The 25,763-nt window shown below is 45.5% G+C and overlaps 1 protein-coding gene across 2 annotated transcripts; it reads right to left on the reverse strand.

Annotated features, from left to right (window-relative positions):
• Positions 1-13,209: 13,209 nt before the first annotated feature.
• On the reverse strand, positions 13,210-24,374 carry YPEL5 (yippee like 5). 2 transcript variants are annotated; one of them, XM_069954320.1, is made up of 3 exons: positions 24,096-24,374; positions 21,013-21,174; positions 13,210-14,082 (listed from the first exon to the last, which is right to left on the reverse strand). In XM_069954320.1, exons 2-3 carry the CDS (start codon positions 21,151-21,153, stop codon positions 13,858-13,860), a joined length of 366 nt encoding a protein of 121 aa, XP_069810421.1. In that variant the 5' UTR covers positions 21,154-21,174; positions 24,096-24,374; the 3' UTR covers positions 13,210-13,857. The 2 variants fall into 2 exon arrangements, with proteins under 2 accessions (XP_069810421.1, XP_069810422.1); XM_069954321.1 differs by lacking the exon at positions 24,096-24,374 and adding an exon at positions 23,883-23,961.
• Between the last annotated feature and the right edge of the window lie 1,389 nt (positions 24,375-25,763).

Raw genomic sequence — 25,763 nt, forward strand, 5'->3', positions numbered from 1 at the left:
GCAGCAGTTGGCCGATATCTAATAGCTTATGCCAATCCCGTGCTGCAGCACAGCCAGCCACCAACACACAGCTACAGTACTACCTATACTCTGACATACTACACCACAGATGTCAAACTCAAGCCCTCCCGCTGTTAAAAACTACAATTCCCATCATGTGTAGAGCTAAAGCTTTGGCTGTCCAGGCATGATGGGAATTGTAGATTTCAGCAGCTGGAGGGCCTGAGTTTGATCTTCCTGTATGTACATATATATATACACACACACACACACACACAATTCCCATCATGCCCAGCAGCCAAAGCTTTAGCTCTCCAGGCATGATGGGAATTGTAGTTTTGCAACAGCAGGAAGGCCAGAGGGTTTCCATCTCTAATATACTGTATATATAGACAAATTGTTTATAAATATGTAAGTGTATATCTACCTTACATCTATTTATCTCACATTATATAGAACAAACATTGGTATTTATATCACACATAGACAGCACATGCATGGTACACCATACACACATAGACAGCACATGCATGGTACACCATACACACATAGACAGCACATGCATGGTACACCATACACACATAGACAGCACATGCATGGTACACCATACACACATAGACAGCACATGCATGGTACACCATACACACATAGACAGCACATGCATGGTACACCATACACACATAGACAGCACATGCATGGTACACCATACACACATAGACAGCACATGCATGGTACACCATACACACATACACAGCACATGCATGGTACACCATACACACATAGACAGCACATGCATGGTACACCATACATACACACATAGACAGCACATGCATGGTACACCATACATACACACATACACAGCACATGCATGGTACACCATACACACATAGACAGCACATGCATGGTACACCATACATACACACATAGACAGCACATGCATGGTACACCATACATACACACATAGACAGCACATGCATGGTACACCATACACACATAGACAGCACATGCATGGTACACCATACACACATAGACGGCACATGCATGGTACACCATACACACATATACAGCGCATGCATGGTACACCATACATACACACATACACAGCACATGCATGGTACACCATACACACATACACAGCACATGCATGGTACACCATACACACATAGACAGCACATGCATGGTACACCATACACACATAGACAGCACATGCATGGTACACCATACACACATAGACAGCACATGCATGGTACACCATACACACATAGACAGCACATGCATGGTACACCATACACACATAGACAGCACATGCATGGTACACCATACACACATACACAGCACATGCATGGTACACCATACACACATAGACAGCACATGCATGGTACACCATACACACATAGACAGCACATGCATGGTACACCATACACACATAGACAGCACATGCATGGTACACCATACACACATACACAGCACATGCATGGTACACCATACACACATAGACAGCACATGCATGGTACACCATACACACATAGACAGCACATGCATGGTACACCATACACACATACACAGCACATGCATGGTACACCATACACACATACACAGCACATGCATGGTACACCATACACACATAGACAGCACATGCATGGTACACCATACACACATACACAGCACATGCATGGTACACCATACACACATACACAGCACATGCATGGTACACCATACACACATACACAGCACATGCATGGTACACCATACACACATAGACAGCACATGCATGGTACACCATACACACATAGACAGCACATGCATGGTACACCATACACACATAGACAGCACATGCATGGTACACCATACACACATAGACAGCACATGCATGGTACACCATACACACATACACAGCACATGCATGGTACACCATACACACATACACAGCACATGCATGGTACACCATACACACATACACAGCACATGCATGGTACACCATACACACATACACAGCACATGCATGGTACACCATACACACATACACAGCACATGCATGGTACACCATACACACATAGACAGCACATGCATGGTACACCATACACACATACACAGCACATGCATGGTACACCATACACACATAGACAGCACATGCATGGTACACCATACACACATACACAGCACATGCATGGTACACCATACACACATACACAGCACATGCATGGTACACCATACACACATACACAGCACATGCATGGTACACCATACACACATACACAGCACATGCATGGTACACCATACACACATAGACAGCACATGCATGGTACACCATACACACATACACAGCACATGCATGGTACACCATACACACATACACAGCACATGCATGGTACACCATACACACATAGACAGCACATGCATGGTACACCATACACACATAGACAGCACATGCATGGTACACCATACACACATAGACAGCACATGCATGGTACACCATACACACATACACAGCACATGCATGGTACACCATACACACATAGACAGCACATGCATGGTACACCATACACACATAGACAGCACATGCATGGTACACCATACACACATACACAGCACATGCATGGTACACCATACACACATACACAGCACATGCATGGTACACCATACACACATACACAGCACATGCATGGTACACCATACACACATAGACAGCACATGCATGGTACACCATACACACATAGACAGCACATGCATGGTACACCATACACACATACACAGCACATGCATGGTACACCATACACACATACACAGCACATGCATGGTACACCATACACACATAGACAGCACATGCATGGTACACCATACACACATAGACAGCACATGCATGGTACACCATACACACATAGACAGCACATGCATGGTACACCATACATACACACATAGACAGCACATGCATGGTACACCATACACACATACACAGCACATGCATGGTACACCATACACACATAGACAGCACATGCATGGTACACCATACACACATAGACAGCACATGCATGGTACACCATACACACATACACAGCACATGCATGGTACACCATACACACATACACAGCACATGCATGGTACACCATACACACATAGACAGCACATGCATGGTACACCATACACACATAGACAGCACATGCATGGTACACCATACACACATAGACAGCACATGCATGGTACACCATACACACATAGACAGCACATGCATGGTACACCATACACACATAGACAGCACATGCATGGTACATCATACACACATACACAGCACATGCATGGTACACCATACACACATACACAGCACATGCATGGTACACCATACACACATAACATATCAAACTTACACAGCATACATGGTATATTTACTTACTGTAGCAGGGTCTAGAAAGGGTTAAATCAGCATGCAGTTATCAGAACAGTACTTTCCCTGTTATTGTGTAGAGTCCTACAGCAGCTATTTACCCTCCCCCGACGTCCCGACTGAAGCTGTGCAGAGCCTTGTCAGTGGAGGGGAAGGAGGTTGATGGGAAATTTCTTAAAGAAGCAGTGAAGAGCACACACCGTGGCTGCTCAGTGCTGTGTGTGGCAGAGATCTTTGCAGCCAGCAATCCCCTGCAATAAACAAAGGGCAATACAGATGCAGGGGGCCCCTGGGGATGGGGGTCCTGGGCATTTGCACAGTTTGCCCCCCCCTAACGCCGGCCCTGTCAGTATTGTAGGGTTCAGTATTGTGTCCTCTTGTTGAGGGGCTACAGAGTAGAATCTTCATTTCTGTAGATGATACTAAACTGGGTAAAATAATCACCACAGAGGATAATATCATATTACAGAGGGATTTGGAGAAGCTGGAGGCTTGGGCAGAGAAATGGCAGATGATGTATAATGTGGATAAATGTAAGGTTATGCATTTGGGCCGTAGAAATAATAAGTACAGTTATGTGCTAAATAGTAAAACACTGGGTAACACTGCTTCCGAAAAGGACCTGGGGTATTGGTGGACAGTATACTTAACTTTAGCGACCAGTGCCAGGCAGCAGCTGCCACAACCAATAAAATCATCACATTTTGCTTCTTTATAAATCACTGGTCAGACCACACATGGAATACTATGTACAGTTTTGGGCACCGGTATATAAGAAGGACACAGCTGAACTGGAGGGGTGGCAGAGGAGGACGAAAAAGGTCATTAAAGGGGTTATTATTTTTTTAAATCAACTGATTTCAGAAAGTTATATAGATTTGTAATTTACTTCTTTTTAAAAATCTTAAGTCCTCCAATACTTATCAGCTGCTGTATGTCCTACTGGAAATGTATTCTTTTCAGTCTGACACAGTGCTCTCTGCTGCCACCTCTGTGCGAGACAAGAACTGTCCAGAGCAGTAGCAAATCCCCATAGAAAGCCTCTCCTGCTCTGGACAGTTCTTGTCTCGGACAGAGTTGGCAGCAGAGAGCACTGTGTCAGACTGAAAAGAAAACATTTCCTGCAGGACATACAGCAGCTCATAAGTATGGGACGACTTGAGATTTTTATATAGCAGTAAATTACAAAACTATAAACCTTTCTAAAACCAGTTGATTTGAAAGAATTTTTTTTTAGCTGGACAACCCCTTTAAGGGAATGGGTGGGTTACAGTACCAGGACAGGTTATCAAGCTTGGGGTTTTTTAGTTTAGAAAAAAAACATCTTAGGGGCGATCTGATCACAATGTATAAATATATGAATGGACAGTACAGAGATCTTTGTAGTGGTCTTTTTACACCTAGGTCTGTAACCATGACAAGGGGGCATCCTCTACGTCTAGAGGAAAGAAGGTTTCACCACCAGAACAACTGCATATTCTTTACTGTAAAAGCAGTGAGACTATGGACCTCTCTGCCACATGATGTTGCCATGGCTGATTCCTTATATAGGTACAGAAAGGGCCTGGATGCTTTTCCAGAAAAATATATTACAAGTTATGGGCATTAGATTTCACGTCCATAACTTGATCCAGGGATTGTTCTGATCGCCATTGGAGTCGGGAAGAAATTTTCTCCATGATGGGGCAAATGGCATCTGCCTCAGGGGTTTTGCCTTCCTTTGGATCAACACAACAGGGTTCTGTAGGTTGAACTTGATGGACTCTTGTCTTCTTTTTACCTTATTAACTATGTTACTGAGACACAGAAGGTGCTGAAAGTTCTAGTAATTATTATATAGGTGTGCTGGATTTACTGCATACACTGCTCAGTACTGCTGTATCATGTCCTTCATGCTGCTGCTTCTGTTTGTGTGTTATATAGATATAGGGGGCAGGATCCCTACTGTGAGTGCAAGGGTGGGAGGGTGGTGTGCATGCTGCACCTCAGCCCAGCCTCTGAAACCAAACCAATACAAGGAATAACAGGGATGATTGGTGGTAACAGCCTTATATCATAGGGGGAGTCAGTACAGAATACACAGGAGTATACAGACTGGTGGTAATAGCCTTATATCATGGGGGGGGGGGGGCAGTGCAGAATACACAGGAGTATACAGACTGGTGGTAATAGCCTTATATCATGGGGGAGTCAGTTCAGAATACACAGGAGTATACAGACTGGTGGTAATAGCCTTATATCATAGGGGGGAGTCAGTACAGAATACACAGGAGTATACAGACTGGTGGTAATAGCCTTATATCATGGGGGGGGGTCAGTACAGAATACACAGGGCTATACAGACTGGTGGTAATAGCCATATATCATAGGGGGGTCAGTGCAGAATACACAGGGCTATACAGACTGGTGGTAATAGCTTTATATCATGGGGGGGAGTCAGTACAGAATACACAGGGCTATACAGACTGGTGGTAATAGCCATATATCATAGGGGGGTCAGTGCAGAATACACAGGAGTATACAGACTGGTGGTAATAGCCTTATATCATAGGGGGGAGTCAGTGCAGAATACACAGGAGTATACAGACTGGTGGTAATAGCCTTATATCATGGGGGGGGTCAGTGCAGAATACACAGGAGTATACAGACTGGTGGTAATAGCCTTATATCATAGGGGGGTCAGTGCAGAATACACAGGGCTATACAGACAGTTGGTAATAGCCTTATATCATGGGGGGGGGGGGGGGTCAGTGCAGAATACACAGGAGTATACAGACTGGTGGTAATAGCCTTGTATCATAGGGGGGTCAGTGCAGAATACACAGGAGTATACAGACTGGTGGTAATAGCCTTATATCATAGGGGGGTCAGTGCAGAATACACAGGAGTATACAGACTGGTGGTAATAGCCTTATATCATAGGGGGGTCAGTACAGAATACACAGAGCTATACAGACTGGTGGTAATAGCCTTATATCATGGGGGGGGGGGGGGGGGTCAGTGCAGAATACACAGGAGGATACAGACTGGTGGTAATAGCCTTATATCATAGGGGGAGTCAGTACAGAATACACAGGGCTATACAGACTGGTGGTAATAGCCTTATATCATGGGGGGGGGGGGGGAGTCAGTACAGAATACACAGGAGTATACAGACTGGTGGTAATAGCCTTATACAGGCTCGGACTGGCCCACAGGGGAACAGGGGAATCCCCCGGTGGGCCCCTGAGCAGGAGGCCTCACAGTCTAGCAGCTCCAGAATGACATATCCAGCCTTTCACCCAGTCACGCATTGCCTCTATGGAGTAACCTGGGGTTTCATAATATTATATAATGGCAGGGAGTGACAAGGGTGACAGGCAGCAGCATGTAGCATGCAGATTTAGCGCAGCCCCTCTCCTCTCCCTTGGGACCCTCCACCACCTCCTCCTCTCAGGCTACCCCCATCTGCTCTATATGCTGCTGCTGGCAGTTGGGACACCAGAGGAGAGGAGGGGAGGGAGAGGAGCTGCAGCCTGCAAAGTGGAGCTGCAAATCTGACAGCATGTGAGCTGTACCTGGTGCTTTCCTGTAACAGAGGTAAATCTGTGTGTGTGGACATGAAGTATGTACATTATGTGAGTCTGTGTGTATGGTGCATGTATTATATATGCATATATATATATATATTGTGCATTTGTTTAGATGTGCGTATAGTGCACATACTATGTATGCATACAGGTAATGTGCATTTCTTTATCTGTGTATGAGGTGTGTATGTATTGTGCATATTTGTATGTAATATGTATGTACACATTTTGTGCTCACCCCTAAAACTCCCCCTCCCAAACCTAAATCAGCAGGTGTCAATTAAGCAGGGAGAGAGGAGAGGGGAGACTTTCCAGCTTTTAGCTATTAGGTTGGAGAAGCCTCTTTGCCTCTTTGTACCAGAGAATAAAAACATTCTCTATGCTATAGAAGCACAGACAAATATTTTTAAGGTACAATGTGTCTTCTTGACCTAACAGCATCTAACAGTGTCAGCAGTTTCTTTTAAAGGAAAAGTCTCCTGAAACTAACAAATGACAGGCAGGCAGGGGGGTGTATGAAGATGATAAAGAAACTATACTCACCAGTCCCCGTGCCCCTGCACCACTCTCTCGCACAGCCGCTGGAAGTCATTTTCAATCATTTCTGACTGGGTTCCGTGTATGTCATGGCCCTAGCTCCTTTAGCTGCAATGTCACATACTCAGCTGATGGATTGCCTGCTTAGCTAGTCAATCACTGCAGTGGTGTCCATCCCCAATCAGTGATTGGCTGATTGGGCAATCCATCAGCCGAGTATGTTATGTTGCAGCTGGAGGAGCTGCAGGAGGTCGGTGGCTACCTGAGGTTTGTTAGTGTCATTGGACTTCTCCTCTCAAGAAACTTAAAGAGGTACTCCAGGCTATGTGTATTTTCCCTGTATGGCCGGGGAGGGGGTGGATAAAGAGGCCGCCGGTCACTTACCTCCTTGGTTCCAGCGCTAGGTCCTGGATCGTGGCGCCCCGTTCTCCCGTCCGGCTGCCGCTTTCTGGTCTGAGCTGCGGCTTGAGACGTGACGTCTCAAGGCAGCTCAGCCATTCAGCGGTCGTAGCGGAGTCTCTCCTCGGCCGCTGAATCGCTGAGCGGCCTTGAGATGTCATGTCTCAAGCCGCAGCTTGGACCAGGAAGCGGGACGGAAGAACAGGGCGGCGCGATCCGGGACCCAGCGCTGAAACCGGGGAGGTAAGTGAAGGGCAGCCTCTATATCCACCCCCTCCCCGGCCATACAGGGAAAATACACATAGCCTGGAGTACCTCTTTAAGTGGCACTTTATGCTTTTTGCATAGAGTGACTGAAAAGTTACTAGCAGTGAGCAAGCATCGCTGGTCACATACACAGCTCTGTGCAGAGTTACTATAGTAATGTAAAAGGTTTGGTGCTTGTTATATCTGTAAGTAGAGTGGGTCAAAGGTACCCCAGTCTGACACTGGCTGGGCCGGTGCTCCCCCTAAAAAAATTTATTTCAAATCAACCGGTGCCAGAAAATTATATAGATTTGTAATTTATTTCTATTTAAAACCCGTCCCCTACTATCAGCTGCTGTATGTCCTGCAGGCAGTAGTATATTCTTTCCAGTCTGATACAGTGCTCTATGCTGCCACTTCTGTCCATGACAGGAACTTACTCTGGAAAGTTCCTGACATGGACAGAGGTGGCAGTAGAGATCACTGTGTCAGACTGGAAAGAATACACCACTGCCTGCAGGACATACAGCAGCTGATAAATACTGAAAGACTGCAGATTTTTTTTTTATATATATAGAAATAAATTACAAATAATTGAAAAAAAAAATTCTTTGCTGGAGTACCACTTTAATACTGTGAACTATTTTACTTTTTAACACCCCCTTTTGTACATTCAGTGCAGTTTCTCCAGTGATCATCTAATCGGGTGATCACCGATTTCCTATGAAAGCCTGGGAAATGTAGTGTTACATGCCAGCCATACTGCTTGTCTTTACTCTCCAGGTAGGGATCCCCTCTTTCCCTATTCATGTCACCAGCTTTATTAATAATACTCTTTGGCAGCCCTTTAAACATACAATTACATCAGATTGTCAGCAGCCTCCTTCATGTTAACAAATACGCTGTATATAACCATATACTGGTGGATTCTAAACTGAGTGACCGGAAATGCTGGGAAATGAAGTGTATAGAAATGTCTGTAAAGCACAAGTGTCCCTCCAAAAGGTTGGGGGATATGGAGGAAGGGCTGACTGCAAAGCATTATGGGGAAGCTTGATGTCATGTGTTTTCAGTCATCATCATCATAAACTTTTCAGCAATGGAGCAGCTTTATCAACCTGCCAGAGATTTGCCCATAGCAACCAATCACAGCTCACCTTTCATATCTTAACAAGCTCTTATTAAATTCAAGCAGAGCTCTGATTGGTTGCTATGGGCAGGTTAGACTGTCTAAGTTGCGCATGGCAACCAATCACAGTTCAGCTTTTATTTTACCAAAGTAATTTGAGAAACAAAAGCTGAGCAGTGATTGGTTGCTATGGGCAATATGAAACCATATTATTTAGTTTTTTTAGTGTGGCCTAACCATAAGCGGTTTGCTTGGTTACAAGTGTGTTTAGTGACCTCTGCAGTAAAGCACATAGCCAGTCATTAATGGGTTAATGCTTCAGATGTGTTTACCTGCAGTAACCATGGCAACCGTGCACTATGATGACAAGCGCTTATGTCATAAAGAAGGTTTCATAAAGCAATGCACCGCACCCTGATCAGTGCCATCTTGGATGTGCCAGAGGACCTTGAGCTTGTATACTTTACTGCCCCTACCCTTGATGTAATTTGGGGGTTCTATCAGGGGAAAAGGGGTGGTCTGCTTTAGACTACCCCTTCATCGAGTCGCCACCTTCTTGAGAAGTGGACCTGGATCTGTGAGGGAGAAGAGCTACAGCCGCCTAGCAATCAATAAGGTGACATTGCAGCCAGATTTCTCTCACATCCAGATTACATTTATAGTATGGTATTACCCTCTAAGCCCAAGGGAGGGGCAGCTCTCCAGCCATGGCTCCCTCAAGGTTTCCCCCACAGGGGGTTTTTCCTCGCCTGAGTGCTGGAGAGTGACTCTTCGTGAGTCGGGGGTCTGCCATTTTCGGTGTCATGTAATTTTAAATAAAATTGGGCCCCTTTGACACCTGATTTCATTGTGTTGTGTCTTTATTTTGCATTCTTTGGTGTCATTTATTATGCTTAGGAGTTGGGGATCATTCACATATTGCAGAGTCATAAAGCTGGACATCTGCCTGCTACACAGATCTATCACCTGCACAATGAAGGCAAGTAGGATGGAGCAGTGGATAGTAAAACTCTTGAAGAAAAAAAACATGCATCGCAAGGTTTATACCTACATCTGCAAGGTTTGTCAAAAGTTTTTTTTTTTTTTAAGTGACAGGGTCACAGCAATCATAGCATATCATAGCAACATGGACACCACCATAAATATACATCATATATACACAACCCGGTGGCTCTTGTGTGTGTAGGCATTATCAAGGACAAGGCAAAGTATTGCACCCCCACACACATACATCCAGGTGTGGCCTAGGTACCTGCCCCCCCTCCCTAAAATCCACAGGATAGATATCAAGCTGATTGGTAGGGGTACCAGTGGTCACGAAATTGTGGGGAACATGTTCCCCTCAAATAAACAGTGGGGACAGTGCTCCAATAATTCTATATGGGTCTTGTTATCCCTTATCCTGTGAATAACTTTGGGAGAGGGGTATGTTCTCATGTACTATATGGCCGGATTCAGACTAGGCATTTTTCAGAAATATGGCATTTTTGCAGGTCAAAAACACTGTGACCAGATGTTAGCTTATAGTCAGTGGAGAATGGCGAAGCGCAATACCCATGGGACATTTTTCTGTTATTTATTTATTTTTTTTGTGAAATCGTAGCAGGATATGGTTGGTGTTTTACAAATCAAGCAGGGACATCGACCCGGACCAGGCAGATAAAAGAGGACTTCTTTATAAGATGAAAGCAGAACCACCCAAAAATGTAAAATAAAAACATACGTATGCCGCTGAATGTGATTAGGACACAAACATGTGCGGCATGAAAATGTATTTAATAAAAAACAATTTCAAGCGCTATGGCCTTTTAAACATGAGGAGTAAAAAAAGAAAAGCACAAAAATTGTCTCAGTCCTTAAGGGGGTTAAGGAAGCGCTAAGAGGGCACGGGGTCGAGTAAGTATACTTTCGTTATTATTTTCCCAAACACCCCTGCCTGCCTGAGATTCGTTACTTTCATGGGACTTCTCCTGTTCGCAGAGAGACTGACAAGTTACTAGCAGTGAGCTAGCATTGATGGTCATATACACAATGCCGTGCAAACTCGCTATAGTAAAGTGAAGGTTTGGCGCTGGTTATATCTGGTATATGAAGGGTGGGCCCCTTAAATTCCCTGGTGAGCCCAAGGTACCCCAGTCCGACATTGGCCTTATATCATGGGGGAGTCAGTACAGAATACACAGGGCTATACAGACTGGTGGTAATAGCCTTATATCATGGGGGGGGGGGGAGTCAGTGCAGAATACACAGGGGTATACAGACTGGTGGTAATAGCCTTATATCATAGGGGGAGTCAGTACAGAATACACAGGGCTATACAGACTGGTGGTAATAGCCTTATACCATAGGGGGAGTCAGTACAGAATACACAGGAGTATACAGACTGGTGGTAATAGCCTTATATCATAATGGAGTCAGTACAGAATACACAGGGCTATACAGACTGGTGGTAATAGCCTTATACCATAGGGGGAGTCAGTACAGAATACACAGGAGTATACAGACTGGTGGTAATAGCCTTATATCATAATGGAGTCAGTGCAGAATACACAGAACTATACAGACTGGTGGTAATAGCCTTATATCATAGGGGGAGTCAGTGCACAATACACAGGGCTATACAGACTGGTGGTAATAGCCTTATATCATAGGGGGAGTCAGTACAGAATACACAGGGCTATACAGACTGGTGGTAATAGCCTTATATCATGGGGGGGGGGGGGGCAGTGCAGAATACACAGAGCTATACAGACTGGTGGTAATAGCCTTATATCATAGGGGGGTCAGTGCAGAATACACAGGAGTATACAGACTGGTGGTAATAGCCTTATATCATAGGGGGAGTCAGTACAGAATACACGGGAGTATACAGACTGGTGGTAATAGCCTTATATCATAGGGGGTCAGTGCAGAATACACAGGAGTATACAGACTGGTGGTAATAGCCTTATATCATAGGGGGTCAGTGCAGAATACACAGGAGTATACAGACTGGTGGTAATAGCCTTATATCATAGGGGGAGTCAGTGCACAATACACAGAGCTATACAGACTGGTGGTAATAGCCTTATATCATGGGGGGGGGGGGTCAGTGCAGAATACACAGGAGTATACAGACTGGTGGTAATAGCCTTATATCATGGGGGAGTCAGAACAGAATACATGGGAGTATACAGACTGGTGGTAATAGCCTTATACCAAAGGGGGAGTCAGTACAGAATACACAGGGCTATACAGACTGGTGGTAATAGCCTTATATCATGGGGGGGATCAGTACAGAATACACGGGAGTATACAGACTGGTGGTAATAGCCATATATCATAGGGGGAGTCAGTACAGAATACACAGGGCTATACAGACTGGTGGTAATAGCCTTATATCATGGGGGGATCAGTACAGAATACACGGGAGTATACAGACTGGTGGTAATAGCCATATATCATAGGGGGAGTCAGTGCAGAATACACAGGAGTATACAGACTGGTGGTAATAGCCTTATATCATAGGGGGAGTCAGTACAGAATACACAGGGCTATACAGACTGGTGGTAATAGCCTTATATCATGGGGGGGATCAGTACAGAATACACGGGAGTATACAGACTGGTGGTAATAGCCATATATCATAGGGGGAGTCAGTGCAGAATACACAGGAGTATACAGACTGGTGGTAATAGCCTTATATCATAGGGGGGTCAGTACAGAATACACGGGAGTATACAGACTGGTGGTAATAGCCTTATATCATAGGGGGAGTCAGTGCAGAATACACAGACTAGTGGTTGCCACACTGTACCTGATATTTTATTATTCAGGAACCTACAAGAGATGACAGACATTATGGCTATCTCCAAGAAAGTACATGGATAAAGATGCACCTTGCTCGAGTTTCCCTTTAAGAACTATATATATACTTTTCAACCCAACAAAACAACAATACAAAAGCCAGGTACAAGAGACATAACATTTTATTACACTACCGATAATTTCTAAGTCACATACATAAAACAATGACTTGGTGCATCTCAAAGTTGAGAATTTTTTTTTCTTGTTTTTTGTTTTTTCAATGTCCACACCACCTGCATTATATGCTGGAGATTGACAGATGTAATCCCCCTCCCCCGGACTCCCCCATAGGCCCCCCAGCTGCTTAGTGATGCAATGACCAGCCCAAGCGGCAGCAAACACTAGATCTCATACACAAGGTGTCACCCGCGGGAGGCGTCGCTCTAAGGTGGTTACAATCTACAATGCGGAAATACATTTCAAAGCAAACGAATCTGCAAATAAGGCAATTATTAACATGGCGGGTGGGGGATGGGCTGATTTATTGGGAGGGGGGGTAGCTCAGCCCTCGTGTAGGCAGGGACATCAGACCATTTAAGACAGCATTGGTAGAATATATGCTTTCAATGGTACATAACCCAAACCCGGAAAAGAATGATCACATTCAGATCGTTTGTCGTTCCTCTAGGTCTCATCACGTGGCGCGACGGCTAAGGTAACGGTGTATGCAAATACGCTGTAGAGATCTGTCGCATGGTGGAACTCGAAAGGGACTACAAAAAGAACGAAAGCAAAACGAAGGAAAGGGCATTTCAGGAATTGTCGGATGGGACGTGTTCCTCGAAGCCCTCGCTCTCCCGAACCAGGGCTCGCTCTAGGATGACGCGGCCTTCCTTGTAGCGCTGGCTGTCCTCTGTGGCAAATTCATAGATCCAGCCCAGCTTACTGTTGCAGTTCTTACAGCTGACATCCCGCACCATGTGACGTCCGGTGAGCATGACCCGGTCCTGGACCTCGCTGTACTGTAGATTCACCACCTGACGGAACACACAAGGATTGGTTTCCTTTGTAATCTGATGTTTTTATCAAACATTATAAAAACAAAAAGCCATCTCCTTCCCCCAAAGCCAACTATGGCATACATACAGTATAACGACACTCCAAATGTACCATAACAAGCAATAGCCATTACACAAAGAACACAATGGAGGTCATATCCATGTTATCTACTAGGCCAATGGCCCTATTACACAGGACGTTTATTGCCCAAAAAATCTGTATACCGTTCAAATTTAAACGACAATGTTTTTGTGTGAATGCAGGCAACGATTGGAAAAAAAAAAAACAACGTTTGTGTGTTGTTGATCTCCTCTTTTAAGCCGAACCTAAGATTATTCAGTGATAAGGATATGTTCACACAAAGTCAAAAATGGAGAAAAGGCGTCCGATTTTGATATTTAAAATAACGTCCGTTTTTGCTGCGATTTAGCTGACTGCAATGACAACGCACTGAAGTCAATGGGAAGACGGACGTCCAATGCACACAATTCATTGGATAACGGATGTTTTTACCGCAGACGTCAAAATAATGAACATGATCGTTATTTTCGGACGTCTTTTGTAAACAGCGGACTTTTTTATTAGTTGTTCACACACAGTTTTTCCACCGTTCTTTCTCCGTTTTTACTATTAAATTCAATAGACTTTTCAATTAAGCCGCACCTAAAGTCCAATTAGTGATCCCAAACAAAAATTATGTACAAACACCAGGGGAGGCTAGACAGCTGAATGACGTCCGTTATTTTAGACTCAAAATAACGGCAGTCATTTTAAACGGAGCTCAAAAGACGTTGTGTGAACATAGCCTAAGGGTGCCTTTACACAGAGAGATCATTTGACAGACTGTTGAAGCCAAAGCCAGCCTATAAACAGAGAACAGGTCATAATGGAAAGACTGAGATTTCTCCTCTTCTTGAATCCATTCCTGGCTTTGGCTTAAAAAAAAATCTGTCAGATAAATCACTCTGTGTAAAGGCACCCTAATTCTACATCGTTCGTTCCTTTGCTGGGATCAAGTGGAGTAAACTATCGCAGTAATGGTCGTTACTAACAACTATCGTTCTGTGTAATATGAGGAACGATTTCAGGTAGCTCTCGTTTGCGATTGTTTATAGTTAAAAAATTCTTAGGGTGCCTTTACACAGAGAGATCTGACAGATTTTTGAAGCCAAAGCCAGGAATGGATTTGAGAAGAGGAGAAATCTCAGTCTTTCCATTGTGAACTGTTCTCGGTTTATAGGCTGTTTCTGGCTTTGGCTTCAATGATCTGTGAGATCAATGTCTCTGTGTAAAGGCCCTTACAACAATGTCCCTGACATGTATTGTGTAAATAACAGTTTGCACGTAAAGAGTTAATAGTCCTATACTTGTTCTTGTCATGTCCTAGTATATAGTAGAGTGTGCCCATAACATTTAGTGGGCTAACATCATCATCCCTGCTGTCTAGTGGGCTAATAATAATTTTATCCCTGGTGTCTAGTGGGCTTATAATAATATCCCTGTCATCTAGTGGGTTAATATTATCCCTGGTGTCTAGTGGGCTAATAATAATATCCCTATCATCTACTAGTGGGTGAATATTCTCCCTGGCTGGTGTCTAGTGAATTAATATCAACATTCATGGTGTCTAGTGGGCTAATATTATCCCTGGTGTCTAGTGGCTAATATTATCAGACCCCTGCACTATGTAATGCATATGGTAAACTATACTTCAATAAGGATTTTTCTTTTTGTTCATGTCTGATTTACATTGTATATGTGAATGGAAAATGTTTGTCTTTAATTAAAAAAAAAAAATCTTAGTTTAAAAATATAATAATAAAAAAATAAGATCCCTGAGGGGTTAACAAGTAAGAGGAATTAGAGAAGCGCAAAACCCTCAACTGCAGCGACACCAAATGACATTGCACAGACTGAGGGTGCGCATTGCCGGCTATCAGACAGTTGTTGGTGGTTAAAGGGGTATTTTGGTATCAGAAAAAACTAATATACTGTGATAACTAAGGGTGGGTTCATACTGAGGAATTCTCGCCGATAATATCCAAGGAATTGTGCTGTCTGTCCACGCGCACGGACTCGCGCCTTTCCGCCGGCTCCATAGACACCATTCTATGGGCCGGCGTATTCCGCTATCCGCCAAAAGAAATGACATTTCACTTCTTTCGGGGAATAGTGGAATAGGCCGGCCCATAGAATGGTGTCTATGGAGCCGGCGGAAAGGCGTGCAGCCGTGCGCGCGGACAGACAGCAGAAATCCGCTGACATTATCCACGAGAATTCCTCAGTATGAACCCACCCTCTCTGTCCTGGTTTCGGCATGCTTTTGTTTAAAGTGTACCTGTCGTTATAACTTTCAAAATCTAAATAAACAGTAGATGTGATATAAAGGAAGTTTGCAATATACATTCATTATTAATTTGATTTAGTTATCATGGAGAACAAGGCACTTCCTGTTTTCTGACTGTTTCCTGTTTTTTGTGAAAAAAAAAAAAATCAGAAAAAGGGAAGTCCAGTGTATCCCAGGCCATCTGAGCGCTCACAGAGAAGGCAGTCATGTGACTGATGGACACATTGAGCAGTGACTCTGTACTGGCCGGAATTCCTGTATTTAGTTTGTTTTTTCAACCAGCAATCTGCCTTCAGGAGACTGGACCTGGATTTCTGGTAAGTTCAGCTTTGTTTTACAGCATGATAACAAAAAAATACTGTATATTGTAAACTTGCTTTATATCACATCTACCGTTGATTTAGATTTTGAAAGTTATAATGACAATGACACTTTAATTCACCCCTGAGGGGAGGTTGTGGAGTTCCCTGGCCCCTCCCTCTCCCCAGAAACAATGCATCATTTTCTGTGGTCTCAGGGGGGTTCGCTGGATCATCATTATATATCTTTATTGGGACATTTGGGGAAGAATGAGGTATGATTACAGCATGCTGCCTTGTGCTGAACAATGCCCCAGGCAGGGGAGCAGACAGAATGAATGCAGCAGGTGCTACAACCTCAATGAACTGGCAGGAGTGCTGGGAGGGGAATTAGGCCGGGCAGGCGAGCTGTGAGGGAAAGTATAAGTTGTATCCATGGTAGTTCTTTACCCCACAGATACGATGGAGGAAATGATAGTAGATAAGGAGGAGGAGAGTGTCTGTCAGCAGCACTAACGTCACCCCAGGAAGGTGGAGCAGGGGCAAAGTCTCACCTTCTCAGCACATATTAGCCATGTCAGCTTTCTAGATGTTGCTGATTTGTTAAGAGCAGCACCATATTGTGCCCCTGCGTGACCATCTGAGAAGGGGGCACACACAATGTCCCCTCCTTATTACCCCTTCCTGGACAGTGGGGGTGCAAAGCTCCCATTAAACAAGGATACATGTGAACAGAAACATGGCCACTTTCTTCCAGAGACAGCACCATTCTTGTCTCCGGTTTGGGTGCAAGTTTTGTAACTCCATTTAATTGAAGTGAATGGAGCTTAATCTTGACTGGAGACAAGAGTTGTGTTGGAAGAAAGCGGACATGTTTTTGTAGCGCTGGATAACCCCTTTAATGAAACACAAATAGATCATTGCCACATGCCCCTGGGGGTAAAACAGTGGGGTAGTAGAGAGGAGCCATAGCTTAGCCTCCAGTTGTTTTATATCCAAGTCTGGCCTCTCTGAATGTGATTACAGTGTATCAGTGAATTGCGCGATTACAGTGTACCTGGGAATTGTGTGATTACAGTGTATCAGTGAATTGTGTGATTACAGTGTACCTGGGAATTGTGTGATTACAGTGTATCAGTGAATTGTGTAGATGTAATTGTAACAAAACCCCTTAGGTTAGATCTGTAACGTCTCAAAGCTTACACCAGGAATTAGGGCTGGGTGATTAATCAAATTAATTTGATTAATTTGCCCAGACAGTTAGAATCGATTAGATTTTTTGTGAAAATTGTAAATTCGATTTTCACAAAAAATCACTGTGGGCAGAGTCGGGCGGGACCGGAGAGAGGTGCAGGGCGGCATGGTCCGGAGAGAGGTGCAGGGCGGCATGGTCCGGAGAGAGGTGCAGGGCGGCATGGTCCGGAGAGATGCTGAGCTGGCGGCCTCCAGGCTCTTAACAGAGCCGCGGCTGACGTGCATCCCGCTCACACATGCAGGTCCCCTGTCTGTGGAGGAGGCCGCAGGGACTGCAGAATAAGGAGATATCAACGCTGCGGGTCCTGGAGCTGTACAGTGGGATCGGGGGGTGCACGATCCCGCTGTACAGCTCCCAGGACCCGCAGCGACGTTATCTCCTTATTCTGCAGTCCCTGCGGCCTCCTCCACAGATAGGGGACCTGCATGTGTGGCCGGGAGGTGAACATGTGTACCAGGGTGAGAGGAGGAGGAGGGCTGTGTGCACTCCTGCCTTAGTCACCCCCAGCTCCCCCACTCACCCCTCAGTCACCCCTAGCTGCCCCAGTCCCCCCCAGCTGCCCTATTCACCCATCAGTCTCCCTCAGCTGCCCCAGTCCCCCTCAGCTACCCCCAGTCTGCCCTAGTCACCCCTCACCTATTCCTGTACTACTACTACACCCCTCATCTATACCTGTACTACTACCTCTACAAATACCCTCATCTGTACTACTACTGCACCCCTCATCGATTCCAGTACTACTACTACACCCCTCATCTTTACCTGTACTACTACACCCTACCTAGATGGAGGCACAAAGAAGATCTCCAATACTGTATGGGGGCACAGAGTGGCACATATTCGGAAAAAGCTACTTATATGGGGCACAGAGGTGGCTTGTCTACTACATGGGGGCACAGGGGGAGCACTGGTACACTGGGAAGCAATATAGTTGTATCATTAAAATAGTATCTGATACTGAAAGGAGTAAACTGTTCAGTTTATTTAGCAAAATGAAAAAAGAAAAAAAAAAAAAAAAAAGAAAAAGAAAAAAAAAAATAAAATCGAGATTTAAATCAAGAATCATCCAAAATTAAAAACAAAACAAAACACGAGATTAATTTTTTGGCCATATCACCCAGTCCTACCAGGAATGAAGGGAAAGCACAGCCGACCCAAACTGGGTGATAACAGAGAATAGGCCCCTACAGTGAGTGCCCCCCCCCCCCCCCCGGGCGTCATGAACAGCTGATAAAGAACAATAGACTAGGGATGCACGATGCACCGAAAAATCGATACTACTATCGATTTTCGGGGCAAAAAAACGGTTCGATACCAGGATTTCCTGGTATCGATACTTTATGTTAAACTACAAAATAGCGTAGTTTAACATATAGTGCCGAGAACATAACAGGCGGCTACCTGAGCGCCTGTCATGTTCTCTCTGTGCCACCCCTGCCAACACAGACCCGGGACCCTGCGCGCTCACTCGGGCCTAGATCATCCACCTACCATGCAGCTGCCGCCGGCAAATTTTAGGTCGCCGCTCCTGCCTCTGACATCGCCAGTGACACGTGTGTGTCACTGCGGGTCCTATGGGCTAAGATGAGGACCTCCCCCCCCCTCCACAGGCACCGAGCATGAGACACAGCTGGGCCGGTGAGTGTCTGACAAGGGCAGAGGGGCAGCACAGGGTCGGCGGCAGGAGAGGGAGGAGAGCGGCTGAGAGCTGCACGGTCCGGGAGAGGAGAACGCAGGAGAAGGCTGGAGGTGGGGGAGGCGAGGAGGAGATCTGACAGGAGGTAGCTGTGAGGCCGGGCCGTCAGGACATCCCCGGGGCCGACATCAGCAATGTGGGGGGGTGAACAAAAGGTCGGCCTGGCTGCGACTGTGAAGGGAAGTGGGAGGGGGACGGTAGCCTGCACATTACTCTGCCGCCCGAATCCAGCTGGAATAGTGCAATTACAACCCCCATCATCCCCCCTGATAGCTAAAGTGTGTTACATGACTACAGTTCCCATCATCCCCCTGATAGCTGAAGTGTGTGTTACATGACTACAGTTCCCATCATCGCCCTGATACCTGAAGTGTATTACATGACTACAGTTCCCATCATCCCCCTGATAGCTGAAGTGTGTGTTACATGACTACAGTTCCCATCATCTCCCTGATAGCTGAAGTGTGTGTTACATGACTACAGTTCCCATCATCCCCCTGATAGCTGAAGTGTATTACATGACTACAGTTCCCATCATCCCCCCTGATAGCTGAAGTGTGTGTTACATGACTACAGTTCCCATCATCCCCGATAGCTGAAGTGTATCACATGACTACAGTTCCCATCATCCCCCTGATAGCTGAAGTGTGTGTTACATGACTACAGTTCCCATCATCCCCGATAGCTGAAGTGTATCACATGACTACAGTTCCCATCATCCCCCTGATAGCTGAAGTGTATCACATGACTACAGTTCCCATCATCCCCCTGATAGCTGAAGTGTGTGTTACATGACTACAGTTCCCATCATCCCCGATAGCTGAAGTGTATCACATGACTACAGCTGAAGTGTATCACATGACTACAGTTCCCATCATCCCCCCTGATAGCTGAAGTGTTATTGTGCATATTATAAGATTATCACCTTCCTGATGACGCACAGTAAATGGTGCAAGCGGAGAAACCACCAAATTCAGTACCACATAAAAACGTGCTACTAAATAAAACTACAGATTGCCCCACAGCCATGTTAAGAATCAGAATAGGGCTATTTTTTTAAGAACATTTATTTTAAATAATGGAAACTTTATTTATAAAGTAATATGGTTCGTACAGACCTGACAGTCGGGGGGGGGGGGGGGGGGGGGGGGGGGGGGGGGGTCTCTACTCTTGTGGGGGTTTTTTTGAGAAAAAAAGTTGGTATTGGTATCGAACTCAAAATTCTGGTATTGTGACATTACTACAATAGACTGCAGGGTGTGCACTATGGCACTGGCACTGCCCCATCCCATCCGCTCTGCCCGCACCCACCTTGTTGAAGAGGAAGGCTCTGCCGGTGGCCCCGGTGAATCGGGTGGAGATGAGCTCGGAGCGGTTGGTGAGGATGGTGTCGCAGTTGGCGCAGGAGAACAGGCGGGTTCCACCAATGTGATCCAGGAAGATTCGGCCCATGGTATCGGTTTAATTAAGCAGCTGCAGGGTGTGAACCAAGAAAGATGAGAATTACAGCACAGCGCCACCCGGAGGACGTCATTACAGCGCCACCCTGTCACCACCGCTCCCTTATTACATTTATTTTGCATTGTATTCATGCAACGCAGTATGAACAGTGTCTATGGGGTCTGCTGAATGTCATTCTTACATATGTAGCAGAGCTGAGTGTGTCGCTTACCACTACTCAAGACGACATATAAACAATTGGACAGTAATGCATCATCAGTGTGTTGTCAGGCAGCGGGTGACACATCCAGCTCTGCTACATCTGTGTGTTGTCAGGCAGCGGGTGACACATCCAGCTATCCTACATCAGTGTGTTGTCAGGCAGCTGGTGACACATCCAGCTATCCTACATCTGTGTGTTGTAAGGCAGGGCGGTGACACATCCAGCTCTGCTACATCTGTGTGTTGTAAGGCAGGGCGGTGACACATCCAGCTCTGCTACATCTGTGTGTTGTAAGGCAGGGCGGTGACACATCCAGCTCTGCTACATCAGTGTGTTATCAGGCAGCGGGTGACACATTCTGCTCTGCTACATCAGTGTGTTGTCAGGCAGCGGGTGACACATCCAGCTCTGCTACATCTGTGCACACAATGAGAGCAGCTGACACTATGTGCTGGAATGTGCAGCCGCTGACTCACAGGGACGATGCTGCTGCAGCTGCTGTCATCACAACATAAACAGACCCTGGCCCCGCCCCCACACAGGCAACAGCTGATCACACCGCCTCTTCCCCCACCCACCAATCAGCTGTGTGCAGAGGAAGAAAGCAAGCCCCGCCCCCTAGAGGTGACACAGAGGGACAGCTGGGCTGTATACTGACCAAGCACCACTACACAGGCTGCAGATAACAGAGAGCAACAGCCCAGCACAGGAAGAACACACGACAAGAGGGGGTATTGTCTGCCATGTACATTACAGGAGGGGGTATTATATCCAAACATATTACAATAGGGGGGTATATTGCACAAGAGGAAAATTACAGGATGGGATATTACCCGGGGTATATTACAGGAGGGGGTATTATCTGGGGGGTATATTACAGGAGGGGGTATTATCTGGGGGGTATATTACAGGAGATATCTGGGGGGGGGGGGTATTACAGGGAGGGTGTTATCTGGGGTATATTACAGGAGGGGGCATTATCTGGGGGGTATATTACAGGAGATATCTGGGGGGGGGGTTATTACAGGGAGGGTGTTATCTGGGGTATATTACAGGAGGGGGCATTATCTGGGGGGTATATTACAGGAGATATCTGGGGGGGGGTTATTACAGGGAGGGTGTTATCTGGGGTATATTACAGGAGGGGGCATTATCTGGGGGGTATATTACAGGAGATATCTGGGGGGGGGGGGTTATTACAGGGAGGGTGTTATCTGGGGTATATTACAGGAGGGGGGTATTATCTGTAGGGCCTTTTTCCATACGGGAATATTATAAGAGGGGTATATAAAACAGGATAGGGGTATTGTCTAGGCGATATTATTAAAGAAAAGGGGTATTATCTAGGAGGAATTACAGGGAGGGTATTATGTGTGAGACTACACAGGGGTATATTAAAAAAAGAGATATTATCTTGGGGGTATATTACAGGAGGAATTATTATATAGGTGGTTTATACAGAGTTGGACTATTATCTGGGGTATATTACAGGAGGGGGGTATTATCTGGGGTATATTACAGGAGGGGGGTATTATCTGGGGTATATTACAGGAGGGGGGTATTATCTGGGGTATATTACAGGAGGGGGGTATTATCTGGGGTATATTACAGGAGGGGGGTATTATCTGGGGTATATTACAGGAGGGGGGTATTATCTGGGGTATATTACAGGAGGGGGGTATTATCTGGGGTATATTACAGGAGGGGGGTATTATCTGGGGTATATTACAGGAGGGGGGTATTATCTGGGGTATATTACAGGAGGGGGGTATTATCTGGGGTATATTACAGGAGGGGGGTATTATCTGGGGTATATTACAGGAGGGGGGTATTATCTGGGGTATATTACAGGAGGGGGGTATTATCTGGGGTATATTACAGGAGGGGGGTATTATCTGGGGTATATTACAGGAGGGGGGTATTATCTGGGGTATATTACAGGAGGGGGGTATTATCTGGGGTATATTACAGGAGGGGGGTATTATCTGGGGTATATTACAGGAGGGGGGTATTATCTGGGGTATATTACAGGAGGGGGGTATTATCTGGGGTATATTACAGGAGGGGGTATTATCTGGGGTATATTACAGAAGGGGGGTATTATCTGGGTTTATTACAGGAAGGGGGTATTATCTGGGGTATATTACAGGAAGGGGGGTATTATCTGGGTTTATTACAGGAAGGGGGGTATTATCTGGGTTTATTACAGGAAGGGGGTATTATCTGGGGTATATTACAGGAAGGGGGTATTATCTGGGGTATATTACAGGAGGGGGTATTATCTGGGGTATATTACAGGAGGGGGGTATTATCTGGGGTATATTACAGGAGGGGGGTATTATCTGGGGTATATTACAGGAGGGGGGTATTATCTGGGGTATATTACAGGAAGGGGGGTATTATCTGGGGTATATTACAGGAGGGGGGTATTATCTGGGGTATATTACAGGAGGGGGGTATTATCTGGGGTATCAGCTGTAGTAGTAACAGGTTGTCCCACCAGACATGATGTCACTACCTCGGTGACGTCACACAGTCGGTAACGTGTCGGTTTGAGCAGCGAATCCGCGTAATGAATAACAACCGGACTGTTCCCCAGACAGCAGCGCTGCCCCATCCCCCACCACACTGGGCCCACAGCCCCGGCTGCTCCCGGTTACCCGTGCAGCTCACATCCCGTCGTCCCTCTCCCCGCCGTCCTCCTCCCCCACACTCTACCGCCCGTGGTCACCTGGTTCCCCGCAGAGAAGATCTCAGTCCCGGTATCTGGCGGCGGCGAAAATATTCCGAGCTTCGAGTAACTAACCAGTTCTACGCTCCGCCCACTTCCCTACTCAACCTATCCATCACTCCGGCGCAGCCCCGCCCACCGAACACTACCGCATATCCCTGCCGGCGTAAGCTCCGTAACCACGCCCCGTACCCAGTCAATCACTTTAGCCAGGCACCGCCCAGCCGTGTGTATTCCTATTGAGGCCTGCTATTATTAATCATCATAACCCCTCCCACTTTATTACTCAACCCGTCAATAACCCGTATGTAGTCCCGCCCAACTGTTCTAGGCTACGGATCGTTTACATGACGTCAGAATGCTCCGCCCCAAATTGAGATTCGTCAACATTGTAGCCATGCGCAGCGCGAGCACGAGCCTTGTGAGCGCGCATCTCAATAACCAATCAGATTGCACTTTACTAATTATTGTTCCAAGTTAAAATGGAAGACTTGATTTGATTGGTTGCTATGGACAACAAGTTGTTCTCTATTGCAGGAGCATATTGCATGGGGGTGGGGATAAATTACAGGAGGGGGTGTTATCTGGGGTGTATTACAGGATGGGCTATTATCTAAGGTATATTACAGGAGCTAGCTGTGCATAGCAACCTGTGACATCATTTCCTGCATTCCATCTCACAACATTGGTTGCTAGGGACAGAATAAATGTTTAACCCCTTAAGGACCGAGACAATTTAGTTTTTTGCGTTTTCGTTTTTCCTCCTTGTGCTTAAAAGGCCATAGCATTTGCAATTTTTCACCTAGAAACCCACATGAGCCCTTATTTTTTGTGCCACTAATTGTACTTCGCAATGTCAGGCTGAATTTTTTCATAAAGTACATTGCGAAACCAAAATAAAAATAAATGTGTGGTGAAATTAAAAAAAAAACAAAACGCATTTTGTTTATTTGGGGGATATTTGTTTTTACGCCGTTCACCCTGGAGTGAAACTTGTTATATATGTTCCTCACGTCGTTACGATTATTCCATTCCCAGATATCCATTCCCATGCTTATAACGCTTTTATCCTTTGGTCTATGGGGCTGTGTGAGGTGTTATTTTTTGCTCCATGATGTGTTCTTTCTATCGGTACCTTGATTGCGCATATGCGACTTTTTAATCGATTTTTATTACAATTTTTTGGGATTTGATGCGACCAAAAATGAGCAATTTTGCACTTTGGGATTTGTTGGCGCTTACGTCATTTACCATGCGAGATCAGGAATGGGATAAATTAATAGTTCAAGCGATTACGCAGGCGGCGATACCAAACATGTTTATTTATTTATTTTTATTTATAACATGGGAAAAAGGGGGTGATTCAAACTTTTATTAGGGGAGGGGGCTTTTTATTAATAACAGCACTTTTTTTTACACTTATACTAGAAGCCTCCCTGGGATTAGGGTTATTCCCCCTAGGGGACTTCTAGTATATACACTCTGATCTCTCATAAAGATCTATGCTGTATAGATATGCAGCATAGATCAATGAGATAGGCACTCGATTGCTTTCGGCTGCTGCAGCCGGAAGTAACCGAGTGCTGAGCAGGGATCAGCGCCATTACGGACCGGATGTGTGGAGCGATCCACCCCCACTAGACACCAGGGAACAGCTGCATAAGGTAA

This window comes from Dendropsophus ebraccatus, chromosome 15 (assembly GCF_027789765.1).
Source record: "Dendropsophus ebraccatus isolate aDenEbr1 chromosome 15, aDenEbr1.pat, whole genome shotgun sequence".
Lineage (NCBI taxonomy): Eukaryota > Metazoa > Chordata > Amphibia > Anura > Hylidae > Dendropsophus > Dendropsophus ebraccatus.

Excerpts from the sequence above, each read along its gene's own strand:
- YPEL5 (XM_069954320.1), bottom strand. The coding sequence starts at position 21,153 with ATGGGCCGAATCTTCCTGGATCACATTGGTGGAACCCGCCTGTTCTCC. Across the intron at positions 14,083-21,012 it reads GAGCCTTCCTCTTCAACAAG|GTGGTGAATCTACAGTACAG; the intron begins GTGGGTGCGGGC and ends GTGTTCCGTCAG.